Raw genomic sequence first — 16,800 nt, forward strand, 5'->3', positions numbered from 1 at the left:
TTTTGCCAGGATTTTGCCAATTCCCCTGATCTGTCCTTGCCAAACCTCAGTATCCCAGTGTGTTGTAACAGAGTGTTCAGGTTGTTGTTTGCAACTCCTGAAGTTGAAAAATACCACATGGCCATGTCGTATTAACCAGGTATTTCTGTTAAAATATAGCCCTGATATCTTCACTATGCAAACTGAGATGTTATACCAAACAGTTAGAGTTAGACAAACAAATCCCTGCTCAGTTAAACACTCAAAAATCCAGTTAATCTACTTTAGATTCTTATTTTGATTAGAATTCTGATTAGTACATGGAAATGCCTGACATCACCTTTATCCAACAAAACCCTTCTCACTTCAAACAGCTGGGAAGATCACAGACAAACAAATAAACAAATCTGTAATGTGAAATAACCAAAATAGTTCTAACTGTGGCAAAAAAGTAGCACATTCACGTGTTGTAGGACCCCATCGCCAAAAGCTGGAAGCTGATCAAATTTTCTCCCTCCTATTTGGTTGCGAACAGTAACAGGAGCAGCCTGACCCCCGTGATGTCAATGCACTGATCTTTTACGACAGAAGACACGCGCAGTGTTGACATGAAGCCCACATTTCTTTCATGTCACCCTTGTTTTATGTGTGCATACGTGTGTGTGTGCGTGCGCACGTGAGGTTGGGGGTTAGTGGGTGAGAGTTACTTAACTTATGCTCACATGGTCGTCCATGTAATCCTGTGTAAGCTCGTATCATATGAACATTTGTGAGTCTTTCATAATTGGTGTGGGTCGGGGTGTCTGTATGTGTTTTGGCACACTTGGTGACAGTTTTGGAAAACAATTGCAATTTGCTATTAAGTATGGCTAAATGTGTTATTAAGCAACTCCCCAAGCTATTTTCCGCCCTCCAGCCAACTGCAAACACACCGCTCGGTCCAACTGTTGTTCGCCAAAGTTAAATGTTTCTTTTTGTCAAGGTTGTGTAAGCGGGGAGAAACTGGTGGCGAAACAATGTATCTGATACTGTCACACACCCTTCATATAGGAATACATAACTTATTTTCTAACAGCTTCTATTCTATTGATCAATAGTTATTTTTTATGCTAAAACTGGTTGCATGATTACGGAGACCCTATGTACACGATACCTTTCATGTTTTACTAGTTTGTGTTTTTTTTGTTCCTCACGTCCTGCCTGACTGACTGGTTTAGGTTGTCATCCTTACAAATGAAAATAACTGTCAAAACATTAGCAGTGATTACATTTTTTACAATGTTTGGGATTTGAACTTTCCTTTCTGTCTGTCTGTCTATCCGCTCCTTCCTTCAGGGTTTTTTTCGGAGGACAATCCGTCTGAAGCTGGAGTATGACAAGTGTGAGCGCCGATGCAAGATCCAAAAGAAGAACCGCAACAAGTGCCAATACTGCCGCTTCCAGAAGTGCCTGTCAGTGGGCATGTCCCACAACGGTGAGTCCTACGAGGCAGGGCAAGTCTGAGCGGTGCTTCATGCTCAGCAGCAAACACACACATGGTTCTTGTTACTTATAAACACACACTACTTAACACATCACCACAATTGTGCAGATACTGAGAAAAAAATGAACAGGCATGTACATACATACGTAGCAGAAATAAGCAATCTGACACCACAGTTGAGTGTTACATTGCATGTTCAGGCAAGTCACTAATTGAAGACTAATCCGGGTTATTACGCAGCTATATGTCCCGCTAAAGACCACGGAGAGCCACAACTCGTGCATGTAGATGACATATTCTATCTGTGTCTGAGTGTGTTGCAGCCTTTTGAGTGATGGAGTTATGTTGCATTGCAATGTTTGAACCCATTCAACCCTTTTGGTGCAAATATGTGAACTGGAAAACTGGAAATCACATGACTAAGTGAGTCTGTCCACCTTTTGATTAATCTGTTCTGTCACTACAAACTCCGGTGCTTAATCACAAGCACCAAATGGGCCAGTCCTCCTGAATATGTGACCTCCAGAAAGCTATGTAGGCCACTAATAGCGAGCCTTTCTAACAATAGAATTAAAAACAATCGACAATGACTATAATAATTTTGTTAATGCTAAATAATCATGCATGATGCCTAATATTGTCACGTGATGCATGAACATAAGATTCACAACTTAAACCTTACAGTTCTGTGTAATTTGACACTGGAAGCAACCCTGCACTGTGTTTACAGCAATAATTCCTACTCCTTGTGGTTCTTCACAGTGGACATTTTTGTTTCTTTTTGTGGCAACAGTATATTTGATATGACAGACTATTAGGGCAACTGTCAGGGGGAACATTTTATTTATTTATTTGTTTGTGTGTGTATATATATATATATATATATATATATAGAGAGAGAGAGAGAGAGGGAGAGAGAGAGAGGAGAAAAAGTTGAGATATTACAGGTCATAATTTTGCGAGACGAAACTAAATCATTATATTGTGTGAATAAAGTTCAAAAAGTTCTCACAAATTTCCTCTTTACTTCTAATATGACTTTTCTCTTTTAAAACTAGGGCTGCATTTTTGTACCTGTGTGACTTTTCCTCAAAATTCTAACTTTATTCCCATATCGTTTCTGACTTCTCAATTTTTTTTGAATATTTGCTTTCACTTGCATATGCCTGTACAGTCTGATCACAAGTGTCTTTGGGTTTCAGTCTTGACGGTCACAGAGAAAAAACTTGCACACGCAACAGCTGTTAACACCCTGTTGCTGTTAACACAACATTGTCTTTCCAGATATCCTCTTCAGTGTCACTTATCTTTGTTTGGAATACAGGAATATTGTTGTTTACACTGTGTAAACATACAACATGACATGCTGACCCTTAGACAAGGTCAATATCCTGATTGGAAAAAAAAGCTCTGAAACAGATTTTGGAGATGACGTATGTGTGGGTGCGCAGGTGCTTGTTTTTCCCGGTCGGTCGGTGTGTTACTTGTAGAAGGATCAAAAAGGTCAATGCAATCGGTGGGTTTACATATAGACTCTGCACACTTTGCAGATATTCCACGTTGGTGGCAGTGAACTTGTGGATACAGAGCATGGACTGAGCGTCTTTATTGATAACCGGCTTTTTTTTTTTAGTCCAATGGGTTTATTGACTTCAGAGGTTTCAATGCTTCCTTAAGGTGTGGCCCACATAGTGCCTAAAAGCGCAGCAGTAGTAGTATTTCTGTCAGCTGCACTTCCTCTTACGGTATATGTGTATTGAGTTTCATGGGCCTAAATGTAACTGTAGAGGGCAAGGAAGGAGATTTGAGATGCAAGTGCAACTTAATCTTTTGAGGTCTTGAGGTCTATCAGACTACAGGACTACAGCACTGCTAATTTTGGAGTTTTGTCCCTCTGTTTGTATCGACCAGCAATTTGATTTAATAGCTGAATTTGACTGCATCAGATGATTCTTAACAAAACGGTTCAGTTATGGTTAGATTTTTTTATTTTTTTTTAAAATATTAACAAATATTCAGACATCATCAGAAAGGGAAAGATTTAGAAAGTTTTGTTGTGTACATGTGAAATTGTCCCATAATGATTAAGTTTAAAAAATTATAATATTTGTGTTCAAATTTTAATATATTTTAAGTATAACAGGATGCTCTGTTTTATTTATATAACATAAAATCCTGAATATTGATAAGGGGCAATCATAACATAGATGCATAACTGATTCTGGTGCAGTATAACAAAATGTAAATTCATTGCTGTAAATTTTGAAGTCCTCAAAAGTGAAATTTAAAAAGGCATCGCCACGGCTTATGCCAATAAATGTTTTCTATTCCTTATGTTCTTGTCTGTGCATTTTGTTTAACATATATAATGTCAAAGACAATAATGAAAAATGCCTGTCACAATTTCCTAGAATCAAGATGATTTTCCATTACAATCATTTAAATAGAGAAAACAGGGAAAACCAGCAAATCCTCACTTCAGAGTGGCTGAAAAATTGAAAAGTTTTCTGCCAATAAACTTAATCGATTGACTGTTTCAGCACTTATATCAACCACACTACTCTCTTGCTGTCTCCAAAGCAGCAAAGTGCTTTTACTAGTTAAGTGTTTGGAAGTTTCCTGAATGCAACATCTTGATATTACACAAAACCTCAGATTACATGCTCACTGATTCACTGCAATAAACTGAAAGTTGTTGCAGTGTGTGGGGAAATCCAGAGCACTGATACGTCTGACTGTAGGGAAGGAGATGCTAATTGGCTTGAATCTTCTTCCACAAATCAGCGGCTGAAACAGACGATTCAGCGGAATGATAGTCCGTCCCCCCCTCCCACCTAGAGCCCCCCCCCTCCCTGCTCGAATCACAGACTCATGCCCTCACACTGGCTCTTAGGAAATGGACTTATGCTTAGCTTAACATCACTCACTTCCTCTCATCTTAATTAGACTTGGCTCCTGCCCAGGCGCCTGCTGTGGAGCTTTACCAGCTTCAGATGATCCATCCACTTTGTGAGCAGTAATCTAATGGGCCCTCATGCTGTCTGCTAGCTCGGTATCTCATCCCTGCTCAGCCCTGCTCAGTACGCCTGGATTTGTTTCAACAGTGGGTGGCTCTTTGGAAAACAGGGAAATCAGATCTCCTCTTTATGCTTTAATAGTCTCTCATAAATGCAGGCGGCTGGTGCAGTTGGATGTTGGGTTCTCAGAGGAGTGTGTGTGTGTGTGTGTGTGTGTGTGTGTGTTTGTCTGCGCCAGCCTGTGCCCATTTAAATTGGTGAGGAGAGGTTAAAAGCAGTTCACCTCTAATCTCATTAGTCAAATGGGATCAGGCCGTCTGAGAGATTCCAGTATCCTCTCGTACAAAAACAACTCTTGTATAGTGTTCAAGCACACTCCACACAAGTGATGCCACCTTGCAGCGCACCCTGTAGTGTGTAGAATGTCGTGTCCATTCATAATTTCCTCGAGCTGTAACGCATGAAAATGAAACTTCTTTTAGCTTTTTTGTTAAATAAATATTGATTCTGTTAGCGTTATCCTTCTGCCCATGCTAATCTTCTTCTTTCATTTGTGCTTTATGGGGGAAAAAAAGCATCAAGATAAACTGTATGTCTCTTGTTTTTGCGTCACTGTTCCTCGTTGATTCAGTTTGTCTGTCTTTGCATGTTATCATGACTTTACTGATTCACCTGCGGTTTGGACTCCTGTGTCTTTGAAACTCTGCTAGTTGTTTCATGTTGCTTACCCAGGTGCCCACTTCCAAATGCTGCTAATTGACATTCATGGTATCAGAATCATATGACCTGCCTTTGAAGTAGGGTTTGTAGATGTGACTGAGCATAATATTGGTTAGTAACTGAGATTGTGGTACTTTGCCTACTGTGTTTCTTTCACCCAGCATAGTTTTGATGTGTTGAATATGACATTTGATCTGAGATTGTTTTACATTTGTTTGATGGTCGTTGAGTTTGCACCTTTTGTGCGTCCTAAACTTCAGTGCAGGTTTGTGGATGTTAATTATTAATAAATATTACTCGATTTTATTTTGCCTCACATGATTTTGTGTTTCATTTTGCTGGATGATTCCATGTGAATTCTGCTCATAGGATTTCTCTTGTCCCATCCAGTCCAACTGTGATGATTGAGTGGACCCAATACTTCGGACTAAGTGTCATTTATCAGGTTTCCCAATAGTTCCAGCTGAATCTGATGAAATTATTCTTTCAGGGACCAGAATACTTCACCAATATACATTTTTCGTGACTCACAGTGAAATATTTTAACCCAGATTTGATCTAAATTTGGATTTCGAGTGTTTCTTTAATGCACAGAGGACTCTTTGAGCTTATTTTCATAGCCAGGGTGAAACTGCTTGCATCTGTAAAACTAGTGCAGACGTAGGTGATGCTTTTGTCTTTGAAAGTACCTTCTATGGTAAACTCGTCTATGTTTTCGTGACCTCTTGGCCTCTTTTTTTGGAAACTGCATCTCTTTTGGAAGACTATTTGGCTTAGATTTATAGTGACTGTCCAGTTCTGGCACTATGCTTTTTGCAGATCTAGTTTCTTCTGAAGTCTTTTTTTTATAAAAGACAGAAGGACTCGATTATTATAAAGCCTGGATTTAGTGGAGTTGTTTTTGAACATTTAATTCCTAATACTGTCTGTCTAATAGCTGTGCAAGCTTTGTTTGGATACAATTGGATACATATTTTTGGAATCATTTAATGTTTTATTTCTCTGCTGATATGTTGTTTTGAATTTATTTTACTTAGCGGAGTGTCTTTGTATAGATTTTGAAAATTATTCCTCCAGATGTCAGCATCTTGAATAATTGATTCATATGGTTTTGTGGAGCTCAAGCTATTTGACATTTTCCAAAACTGATTTAGATAAAAAGAATTTTATGTGCCCATCTTGTTCTCATACTTTCTCTGTGCTCTATTGTGTTTGCTGTCGCTGTTTATAATAATAATATTAAATCTAATACAGACACTGGATTTATTGCTTTCACTATAATATCTTGTGTACTGTAAGTTTCATCTGTGATTTGACAGATTTACACTGGCACAAATTGTGTTATCTTAATCTGACTTTTTGTCTGTGGTTCTGTCTGCAGCCATCCGTTTTGGTCGGATGCCCCAGTCGGAGAAGCTGAAGCTGAAGGCGGAGATGGTGACGGGGGACAGGGAGGTGGAAGACCCCCAGATAGCTGACCAGAAGACGCTGGCCAGGCAGATTTATGAGGCCTACCTCAAGAACTTCAACATGAACAAGGCTAAGGCTCGAACCATTCTTACCGGGAAGACCAGCACCCCTGTACGTTGATTAAGAGTAGTGGGTTGGTGAGTGAAAGGTGTTGCGTATGTGTTGATTGTGTGTTCATGGCTCTTTCCTCACGGGTCAAGTTATGTTGCAACTTTTAATTTATTTCTTCCCCATCTGAGTGATTTTAATCTTGTCCTTAGTCCATTCAAAATTTGCAATCAAATTTATGTCTCAATATGACCTGGCAACCAGTACCTCAGAGATTATGTGCAGCCAGCCAATGACAGAAATAACTTTCTCAATCAGTAGTGCAAGCCAACACACAAGCTGGACAAGGAAATGTCTGTTTGCACGGAAACAGTATAAAGAGCCAGTGTATGAGCCCATCACTTCTCCCTCCACAGTCTGTTTCACTCCATTCCTACGCTATTTTCATCACCCGTCCCCAAAAACATCCCGCACCCTTGTTTCTTCAGCGTTCTTTTCTCATTTGAAAAGAGGGGTTGACAAGGAAGGGGTCAGGGACTGCTGCCCAGAATTGTTGTGAATACCCTGGATGGATGTGTGTAGGTGTGAAAAAGGTCAAGAGGAACAGGTCAGACAAAGTGCGCATCCCATGTTCAAACACAGACTCTCTCCCCACTGATTCAAGAGATCAAAGCTTCCAAATGGATAAGCGTCCATTTAGAGTCCAGAGTTAATCTCTGTGGTCTGCAGCCGTTGGAAAGCAGTCAGTTGAAAATGCACACGTTGTTTGATCCACCTTTTGATTTTAGAGTTCATTCATGGTGTCACTGTACTTTTATACAGCAGGAAACTTCCCATGAAAGTCATATTTTGCCATTTGCCAGGGATCAGTGTGCACATGCTGACATGTTGTATTGCTTTAATAGTGAGACTGTATAGCATCAGAGGAAAATACAACCTTCTCATTTTGTTGCATCTCACATTATTTGAAGACCTATTGATTTGGGAGATATAATGTTTTGAAATCCCGAAGATACTGTTGAAAGAGGACAGCTGATATAGAAACGGTTAATATGAAATGACTCTTAATGACTCTTAAGAAAAAGTACATCCTCCATCATCAACTCACTTGGCACCGGTTAATACCTGTAAGTGAGCCAGAAGACTTCTGTCAGGTGTGACTCATCAGTGTAATCATCTGGGAGGAACACTGAGCAATAACTGTCTCACTGTTGGCTCTAATCTCTGTGCAGCTAATATCAATTTTATTGTTTGGCTTAACTGGTTTATGAATCACCACCAGCAGTATGTACAGACTTGACTTGATGTGCAAAAACAAAGCAGCTGAAGAAATGTCAAGCTTCTTCTCTTGCTGCTGCACAGGTCTACAGTGTAAACTTGATAGTTTAATGAGGAAAGGAAAAAAAATATCATGAACAAGTTGAAATCCTGTTATTTGTCGAGTAATTGGTTAAATGTTTAGTCTGTAAACTGTTGGAAAATAGTTAAGTATGCCCAACTTTGACTGACTATTAATAGTGCTATGGAGCAATGTTTTTACAAGTGGGTGCCCGATTTGTTCGTATCATGCACATGAACCCATGCCAGCAGCTACACACATTCCTGCAGACAGTTTCTCACTATTCGACTGCAAGCTAGCAAACACGCATGTAAACAATGTATGGTCTAAACATTGAAAAAAATCAGTTTTGCAAATGTTTTATGAGAATGGAGATACAGTACATTTAACATGTTTGTTAGGCCTCGAGGATACACACAATGCATGTGAATGCAAACATGTTTTCAAGAGAACTCCTCAAGTTAGCTTTAATTAAAGTTCACGTCTTCAGATTGCTAATTTTGTCCAGCAGTCCAAAATGTATTCAATTTAAATCAGAGAAAAGCAGCAAATTCTCATATTTGAGTAGCTAAAACCAGTAAATATTTGGCATTTTTGTTTTATAAGAAGAAATTGTGAATTTGTACAGATGAAGTCAGGTCTCTCCCCACTGATCTGTCTATTGACTTATATGAGAAGGGTTCAGTATAACAAATCTGAGCACACTAAGGATATGCATTGTTGCTTTTTTTTAGCTATCTGTAACTGTAATGCTGTAATCTTTTGGAGACAGTGCAGAGCTTCTGCAGAACACATGATATCAGATGTGTTGCAGCAGACAGTCAGTTACAGTGTAGTGCTATCAGTGTAGCACCAATGACTCTGCTTTTAGTAGAAACTGTGTTCATATTTCCTGTGAAGAAAATGTTCAGCCTACAAACCCTCTTCAGATCCCTGAGGGTATAGCTGCAGAGTCAAGGAGAGTAATTATTCTGTCATGGAAATCTTAAGTGTCAACCAGGGCTGTGGGCTTTGGTCCCTTTCTTTCCCTTTCCACTGAAGTACCAAGGTCTCCTCCGTTGTAATATCAACAATAAGATGATGTTTTTAGGCTCCTTTGCCTCTACAGGACCACAAAGCAGCAGTTCAGGCATTGAGCCCAAAAAGAAGAAAAGTATCTCTTCCAAAAACCAATGTTATTTACTGTATACAATGTCCATGCGCGTAAGGCCTGTGTAAGCAGTTTTGATGCAACATTGTGTCAAGGCATCCTGAAACCGAGATAGATCATGAACTCACCTACTTATAGTAAATTATCTGCTAGTTATCTGATGATCAAGTGTTGTGTTGGCTTTGAAGTACTGCAAAATTAAACACCTCAGCATCATGTTCCCCATACCTTCCCTTGCTACTCTAGCCCACGTTTAGCACGGCATTCATGAGTCAGAGCTCTGGTCTGATGTGCAGCAGCAGGTGTAGCTGCCCATCAGATGTTGTAACGTGTCCACTGTGGGAATGGTGACACAGCTAAAATGACCTACTATTTCGGTTTTCCCTCTTTTTTTTTTAATTACAAAAGTGTTTTTGTACACTGGGTTATAGTTTCAAATGAATCAAAAAATAAATTATTTTTGACATTTTGAGTTTTCCCTAGTTAAGCCCTGTTTGCTTATATTTCTAGAAACACTATTTGCACTTCAAACCCAAGTGCTAAGAATGACATCCATAATTACATAGCTGCAGGGTCAAGGAGAGTAATTTTGTCATCGTGTAAATATTCAAGTGTCAATAAGGGCTGGAGGCTTTTCTTTCCATAATGATTATCTGTAAACACAACTGTCACTACAGTTTTTCATGTAGGGAGGTTTGCTGATTCAGCTTTTTCCATATCCATGTAGCCTAGTCGAGTCTGGTCAGGTTTATTTATGTATCCCAAAATCACAGTACAAACTACTGCCTGTGCATTTCAACTGGGAATCCATTTTTAAACAGGCTTTACGCATATAGTTCATGAGAGTGTGTCTTTCTCCACTGTTCGCAGCCTTTCGTCATCCATGACATGGACACTCTACAGCTGGCAGAGCAGACGCTGGTGGCCAAGATGGTCGGCTCCGCGGGAGTGCTGAAGGACAGGGAGGCAGAAGTACGGATTTTCCACTGCTGCCAATGCACTTCGGTGGAAACGGTCACCGAGCTCACAGAATTTGCAAAGTCCGTCCCCGGGTTCTCGAGCCTGGACCTCAATGATCAGGTGACTCTTTTGAAATATGGCGTGTATGAGGCCCTCTTTGCTCTGCTGGCCTCCTGTATGAACAAGGACGGACTTCTTGTAGCGTACGGCTCAGGCTTCATCACCCGGGAGTTTCTCAAGAGCCTGCGGAGGCCGTTCAGCGACATGATGGAGCCAAAGTTCCAGTTTGCCATGAAGTTTAACGCCCTGGAGCTGGATGACAGTGACTTGGCTCTGTTTGTGGCTGCTATCATCTGCTGTGGAGGTAAGGATGCAGGGAAATTCACTTTTTTCCTTTTAATAAAACTATTAATCTGAAGCAGTCTGTCTTTTTTATTTGCTCTTTGAGAAGTTTTACACAATCTCAAGACAAGTGCTTTGATATCACAGAAATTTCAAAGTTGTAAAGGCGTTCTTGTGCCATTGAAAAACTTTTATTCTAACAAGAGATTATGTTTATGGAGTCTGATTCTCACTTTTTTGTCTCCTGTGTGATTAGACCGACCAGGCCTGGTGAACGTGGGGCACATCGAGCGAATGCAGGAGAGCATTGTGCAGGTGCTACAGCTCCATCTTCTGGCCAATCACCCCGACGACACTTTCCTCTTCCCCAGGCTGCTGCAGAAACTGGCTGACCTCCGGCAGTTAGTCACAGAGCATGCGCAGCTGGTGCAGGAGATCAAAAAGACAGAAGACACCTCACTGCACCCACTCCTGCAGGAAATATACAGAGACATGTACTGAGGATTGTGGAGGAGTAACCAGGAGAGGCACTCTACGAACCATCTCCTTTTTCAGGGACAGGAGAAGAAGAAGAGTCCTCCATAAGCTAGGGTTGTACCACTTAAACCTCCCAACCCCCCAATGCAGCAAGAGTTAGCTTTGGCTTCTGTCAGCACAAGAGGTCCTATTTAAGCCCAGGCAAAAGGCTGGTGGCTCTCTTGGTTTGACGCAGTGATTTCCACTCCATTGTGTGGACTTTGAGATGTGATATACAGCTGATTGAGCCTCCATCTAGACACCAGTGTATGTAATCTCTGGTAAAACTCTTGGACAAAAATACTAAATGCTACTTTCAATTCGAAGTCTTTTAGGTGACCTCCATGGTTCTTCCTACACTGACCCGAAAAAAGCCCTAAAATGAGGAAAGACAGTGAACTTGATAGTCGCCACTCCAGCAGTATGTTTGATAGATTTTTATACTGATGTCAAAGAGCAAAGAGCCATATTCCCTCACAGTTCTCAGCACCCAAGTGACTTCAGTGGCAGCAGCAACATAAAGACAGCAATGATACCGTTTTCACGCAAGGCAGCTTCTGTCAAATTGGCTATCAACAAAGGGTGGTTATGGTTAGCTATGCACCAGCCCTCTAGCATGTTTCTTCACCTTTCTATACCCAGAGACACAACTGTGGTGTCACTAAGCTCTTGAACATAATCATTTATTTGTACTGTAAGTCAAGCCATACTTTTAAACTTTGTTTATATTGATCGTTAATTCTGGGAATTATCGTTGTGTGTCATATTTTTCCTCTTGCTAACAAGATAGCATGAAGACTTGGTATTGATTATCATTACAAATGACTCAAGTTGCTTCAACAAATGTCCACAAACTACATAGGCAATATTATTTTTTACACTTCACAGTAAGGTAGCAAAATCTTACGAAATTTGAAGTTGTTCAAGACTGAAATGACACACAGGCACAGATTCACTGTGTAAACGCACCACAATGCACATCTGAAGCACAAAACATGCCTGTGAAATGTAATACAATACTATTTTATACTGGACCTCCGTTCACTGCCTTCTTCACAAAACACATGCACAGACGTTTGGCACTCCATCCTGTTATGTGTTGTGGTATTTCAAGGGCTAACACCAAGATAAACCGCATTACAACCTTAAATACCAGCACACTCAAAGCTGATTTGTTATAAATCATTCATCTGTTCCTTAATTTCTCACTCAGTGAAACCCTCCTTAAAGTTAGATCTCATTAATTACTGTTAACATATGCCGTTGATTCAGATTCAGGGGTCTTTTGTACACATTTTTATATATGACGGTAAATGAAAAGCATTAATCTACCTTATTTCTTTGAGAAAAATCAAAATGTTATGGAACAATAGATCAAACTATATAGATCATACACTTGTCTTTTTGAGTGAAAATGGGTCTGTGTTGTTCTTGCAGTTGGCTGGTCATTTTTTGTAAGCTAAATCAAAAGATACCGGCATCTACCCACGTTTATGGGCTCCGGTGAGAAAAACAAAGCTAGTGCAATGTCACAAGGCATTTTTCTGAATAAGACAAGTGTCCGGTGATGGATAAAGACAATGATTTTCCACAAGACTAGGATTTTTTTTTGTCTGATATAACTACGTATGTAAAAAGGCCAATCCTGGATTTTGTTATGATACTTCCCCTTGTAAATGAACATGCTTGAAAGAAGACCTGCAGTACAGGAAATGGTGAAACGTGCATGTGTGATAGTTTGAAAAAATATATATCTGAATCTGTAAGAGAATGCTCCCCCCCCCCCCCCCACCCCAATATCTGCTTATCCTACCAAAATCTCCTAAAATCATCATGAATTTATTGAAATTCAGTCACCTGAAATGGACCTCGTCTTTAGAATTATGTCACGTTGTATAGACAGAACGCACTGTACATAGATGAAATCTCACACCGACTGCTCGCCCCAACTTTTAACTCTTGAGGTATACAAGGTACTAATGATGATCAACTTTTGTATTCCTCTGTTTGGTAAATACTTTTAAATGTTTGAAATTGTACAGTAAATGTAGTTATGTACTGTATGTTCTTTTTTTGCTTAAATGCCACATAATTGTGTTTTGATTGAATTGGATCATATTTTTATACTAAAGTATATATGTATGACTAAATCTGATAATTGTTTTTTTGAAATGGCACGACTGAAGAGTGCAGTGTAAATAGACTTAAGGGTAACAGGGCAACTGGTAATCTGAATATCCATAGATCTGAATCCCATTGGGGACATTCCTTGTGTTATTTTTTAGATAGACAACCATCATGGCTGCAATATGCATTCAGTTCCTTTCAACTGAACTTCATGTGTGTTAAATCAAGCGCTTATGATTTAAACTGATGGCCTATGTGCACTTTGCAGGGCTGCACGGGCTCACGACTTTGCGGTAGTTGATTAAAACTTGACCTCCATGACCTTTTGGATACAATGAAAACTACAGCTCAGCTACAGATCATACAATACTGATCTTCTCTTTTATACACTGTTGTCAGGTTGCACATAAAGAAACAAATGGGGTAATATATGCACAGGATTTCATCATCACTATCAGAAATGCTCCATAGTTCCCTCCTCATGTTGAACAAACCAACCTGTTTTGTTTTATTTTTTTTGATACATCACATCTCTGTTGGTGAAACAGAGAAACTGAATGCACTCATAATTTGCCATTTTATCACCCGCTATAACAGTAAAGAAGATGCAGTAAGGAAAATGCAGTATATATTGTTTTGTAATCCTGTTTTTGTCACACTTTTTTGTCTGACTTTTCTCTCCTCACTCGCTGCTATATTGTACTATCTCACCAAACATGTTTTTATGCCATGAGTAGATTACTGACCTTTAAGCTGCCTCTTACTTATATATCTTCACACAGAATGTCAGTCCCACACGCAGAATTCATTCAACGCAGCTCAGTTTTTTTTCCCTTTGCAAATTCCTGGAGATCTCGGAGATCCCAGGTATGCTTGGGGATTATAACCACAAATAATCTGTGCCTTAGCGTGTGCCCATGCCATAAAACACTTGAGATTCAGATTAAGACTTGACTTGTGCACACACACACTTTTAGAATTATACACTGTTTGGTGTCTGCAGCTAGAATTAGCTGTTTCTGACACAATCGGGCAACGCAGACAGGAAATCATGTCACAACAGATTTAGGGTATCTATCCTGTGTAAACGACAAAAAGACAGAGGCTCAAAAGTGCTATTGACATTTTACCGTACAAGACCGTAACAATGAAGGACTAGCTTTAAAAAAAAGAACAACAAGAGGAAAACAAAATGATTGAAATGCTACAACCTGGCCCAAGAGGAGAAGTCATGTAAATTTGTGATGTCTGCTTACCCTTAGGAATGTCTGTTTTGTGTTGAATTGACAAGGGACTTTTTAACTTGTATCAGGGAAACCTAGTCTTCCTTTGTTGAACTAGCTCAGGACATAGAAAGGTACTCTTCTTCCTTTTCTATCTCTGTCTCTTTTCTCCGTCTTCTTTTTTCTCTCTGGAACGAGTTCATAGTTTTCTGCCTTACAGCACACAAACACCAACAACAATATTGATTAATATGACCTTTTATTTTATTTTTATTTTGTCCAAAACTGACAGAAAAATGTTACCAGGGGGCAGTAGTAATAGGAATTAGATATTTGATTTGTTTTTTTTTTTGTTTTTGTTTTTTTTTTTTCCTCCTGGATTTCACGGAGTTTGTTTTTGTGGCTATGGTGTCATGCAAAGAGACAACAGAGACTGTCTTTGGATGTGATGTTATTGTGTACTGTGGCTTGGTAACAATACTGTAAATGTTTGATGAATGTATATCTAGTCATTTAAACAATGAAACAAGTTGACATTGAATGGATTTAAAATAAAATGATTTTAAAATCCAATATTTTTTTGTTTGTTTGTTTGAATTTCAAATCGACAGTGCTATGAGTTAATATTCAATATTATTATTAATATTCCTAACACCCAAGATAGGCTTCTATGGTTAAGATATGTATTATTTGTTAGTATAAAACCCCACAGATAAAGAAACATAGAGAACAAATTAAAATACAATGCCTAGTCTATTACTGTGGGCTATTATGTCAGTTGGGCCTGACGCAAGATCGCCACCCATTGGTGCAAAGTGGAACCTGCTATTTCCATTATAATACGATGATAACACTTTGCTGAACTGTGAAGTGAACATATTTCAGTTTAAGGTAAGTACCTGTGTGTGAATTTGTGTATTGCATTTTAGATCTAAATGTGACACATATACTGTATACACTTCTGCACTATTATTCCATTTGATCGATATTTTACATAGTTATTAATGATTTGATATAGCATGATAGAAACGTTTGCATGTGTGCAATGGTAGCACTACCACCATATGAACTGCATTAGATCATGTCGAGCCCTGTAACAACAAACTGCATTATTTTCTACATTTGGTGAAGATGCATGGACACCTCTAATCAGTAAACAAAACATGCAGCTTTACAGTATGCAGGCTTGTAAGGACTGAAACTTTAGTGTAATGTAATTAATTTATCCTTATTGTTTTACTATACTTTATTTGTTTTATTTCAGTTTGAAAAGAATAAATTTTTAATCAGTATGTAAGCTATCCAATGAAGACATTTAAACATGCAAAAATTGATAAAATAAACATATTTTTTAAATAATCATTTTATTTTTTCTATATCTTATTTTAATTAATTTTAGGGTATCTAGAAGGATTCTGAAAGTGGCACTAAACAAATGGTTAGGAGTTCGGTTTGAAAAATTCCCTGTAAATATGGTACTTTCCAAAAGTTAAAAACAGACTAGCAGTGTATACAATATCAGAGTCTTTATGGTCATCCTTCCCTACATCAAACAACACAAATATAACTGTCAAGTGTCTTTTTCTTTATTTATGGAAAAATATGTCTTCCATGGCCAGATTAGGGGGGTTTTGGGGCAGTGAGCTGCTCAGTCCCTATTAAATCCAACTTCCTCACACTGTCTGTGCAAAATGTGCAGTTTTTCTGTGCTGGTATATTAGCTGGCCTTATAAGCATAAAACTGCAATAATGAAGGTCTTAAAAGCAGATTTTAATTTAGCAGGACCAGCATTAAGGCCCTCATCTTGTCAGTTGGTATAGTGCTTTAGTGGTGCATCCCCAGGCAAAGCAAACAAATGCTGTTTTATTACCTAATCTTGAGACCCTGTCTTGTAGAAAGGCCCTGTGTCAAACACTAATTTTATTATCTTTATTTAAGTTGATATTGTACTCACAATTTGTGTATTTCAGTATAAATTGATCTAATTTGTTTACTTAAAGTAACATAGCCTACACAGTGTGGTGTAGGGTGTCAATGGGAGCCCGAGGCTCATCCACCCATGTGCATGACACATGGGTGGATTTTAGTGTTTTGCTTCCAGATGCTTTTTTTTTTTTCAATCTGTGAAAACAACCTATAAAAACATGTACATACAAGTGTGGTATGAGTATACTACTAACATAAAGCTCTAACATGTTAGAATCAGAATCAGCTTTTTGGCCCAGTATGTACACATACTGGAAACTTGACTTGGCTTAGTGGCTCTCGTGTCTCATGTATACTTGTACACAGCAATCTCCAGAAAAATACACAAGGACATTAGGCTCGACAAAGATAAATAAACATAAGCATATCACTATTATACAAGCAAATAGGTGAAAAAATAGATACATACGTGTAGAAAAAACAAGCGGACAACAACATA

The 16,800-nt window shown here is 38.9% G+C and overlaps 1 protein-coding gene across 1 annotated transcript in view; it reads left to right on the forward strand.

The window, feature by feature from the left end:
* The window catches only part of pparab (peroxisome proliferator-activated receptor alpha b), a 33,266-nt gene extending 18,352 nt beyond the window's left edge, over window positions 1–14,914 (forward strand). The window contains exons 4-7 of the mRNA XM_042411797.1: window positions 1,315–1,453; window positions 6,581–6,780; window positions 10,077–10,530; window positions 10,765–14,914. Coding sequence (XP_042267731.1) covers window positions 1,315–1,453; window positions 6,581–6,780; window positions 10,077–10,530; window positions 10,765–11,009 — 1,038 coding nt within the window. The 3' untranslated portion in view covers window positions 11,010–14,914. The remainder of the gene's footprint in view (window positions 1–1,314; window positions 1,454–6,580; window positions 6,781–10,076; window positions 10,531–10,764) is intronic.
* The last annotated feature ends 1,886 nt before the right edge of the window (window positions 14,915–16,800 follow it).

The sequence above is a fragment of the Thunnus maccoyii genome, chromosome 5 (assembly GCF_910596095.1).
Source record: "Thunnus maccoyii chromosome 5, fThuMac1.1, whole genome shotgun sequence".
NCBI lineage: Eukaryota > Metazoa > Chordata > Actinopteri > Scombriformes > Scombridae > Thunnus > Thunnus maccoyii.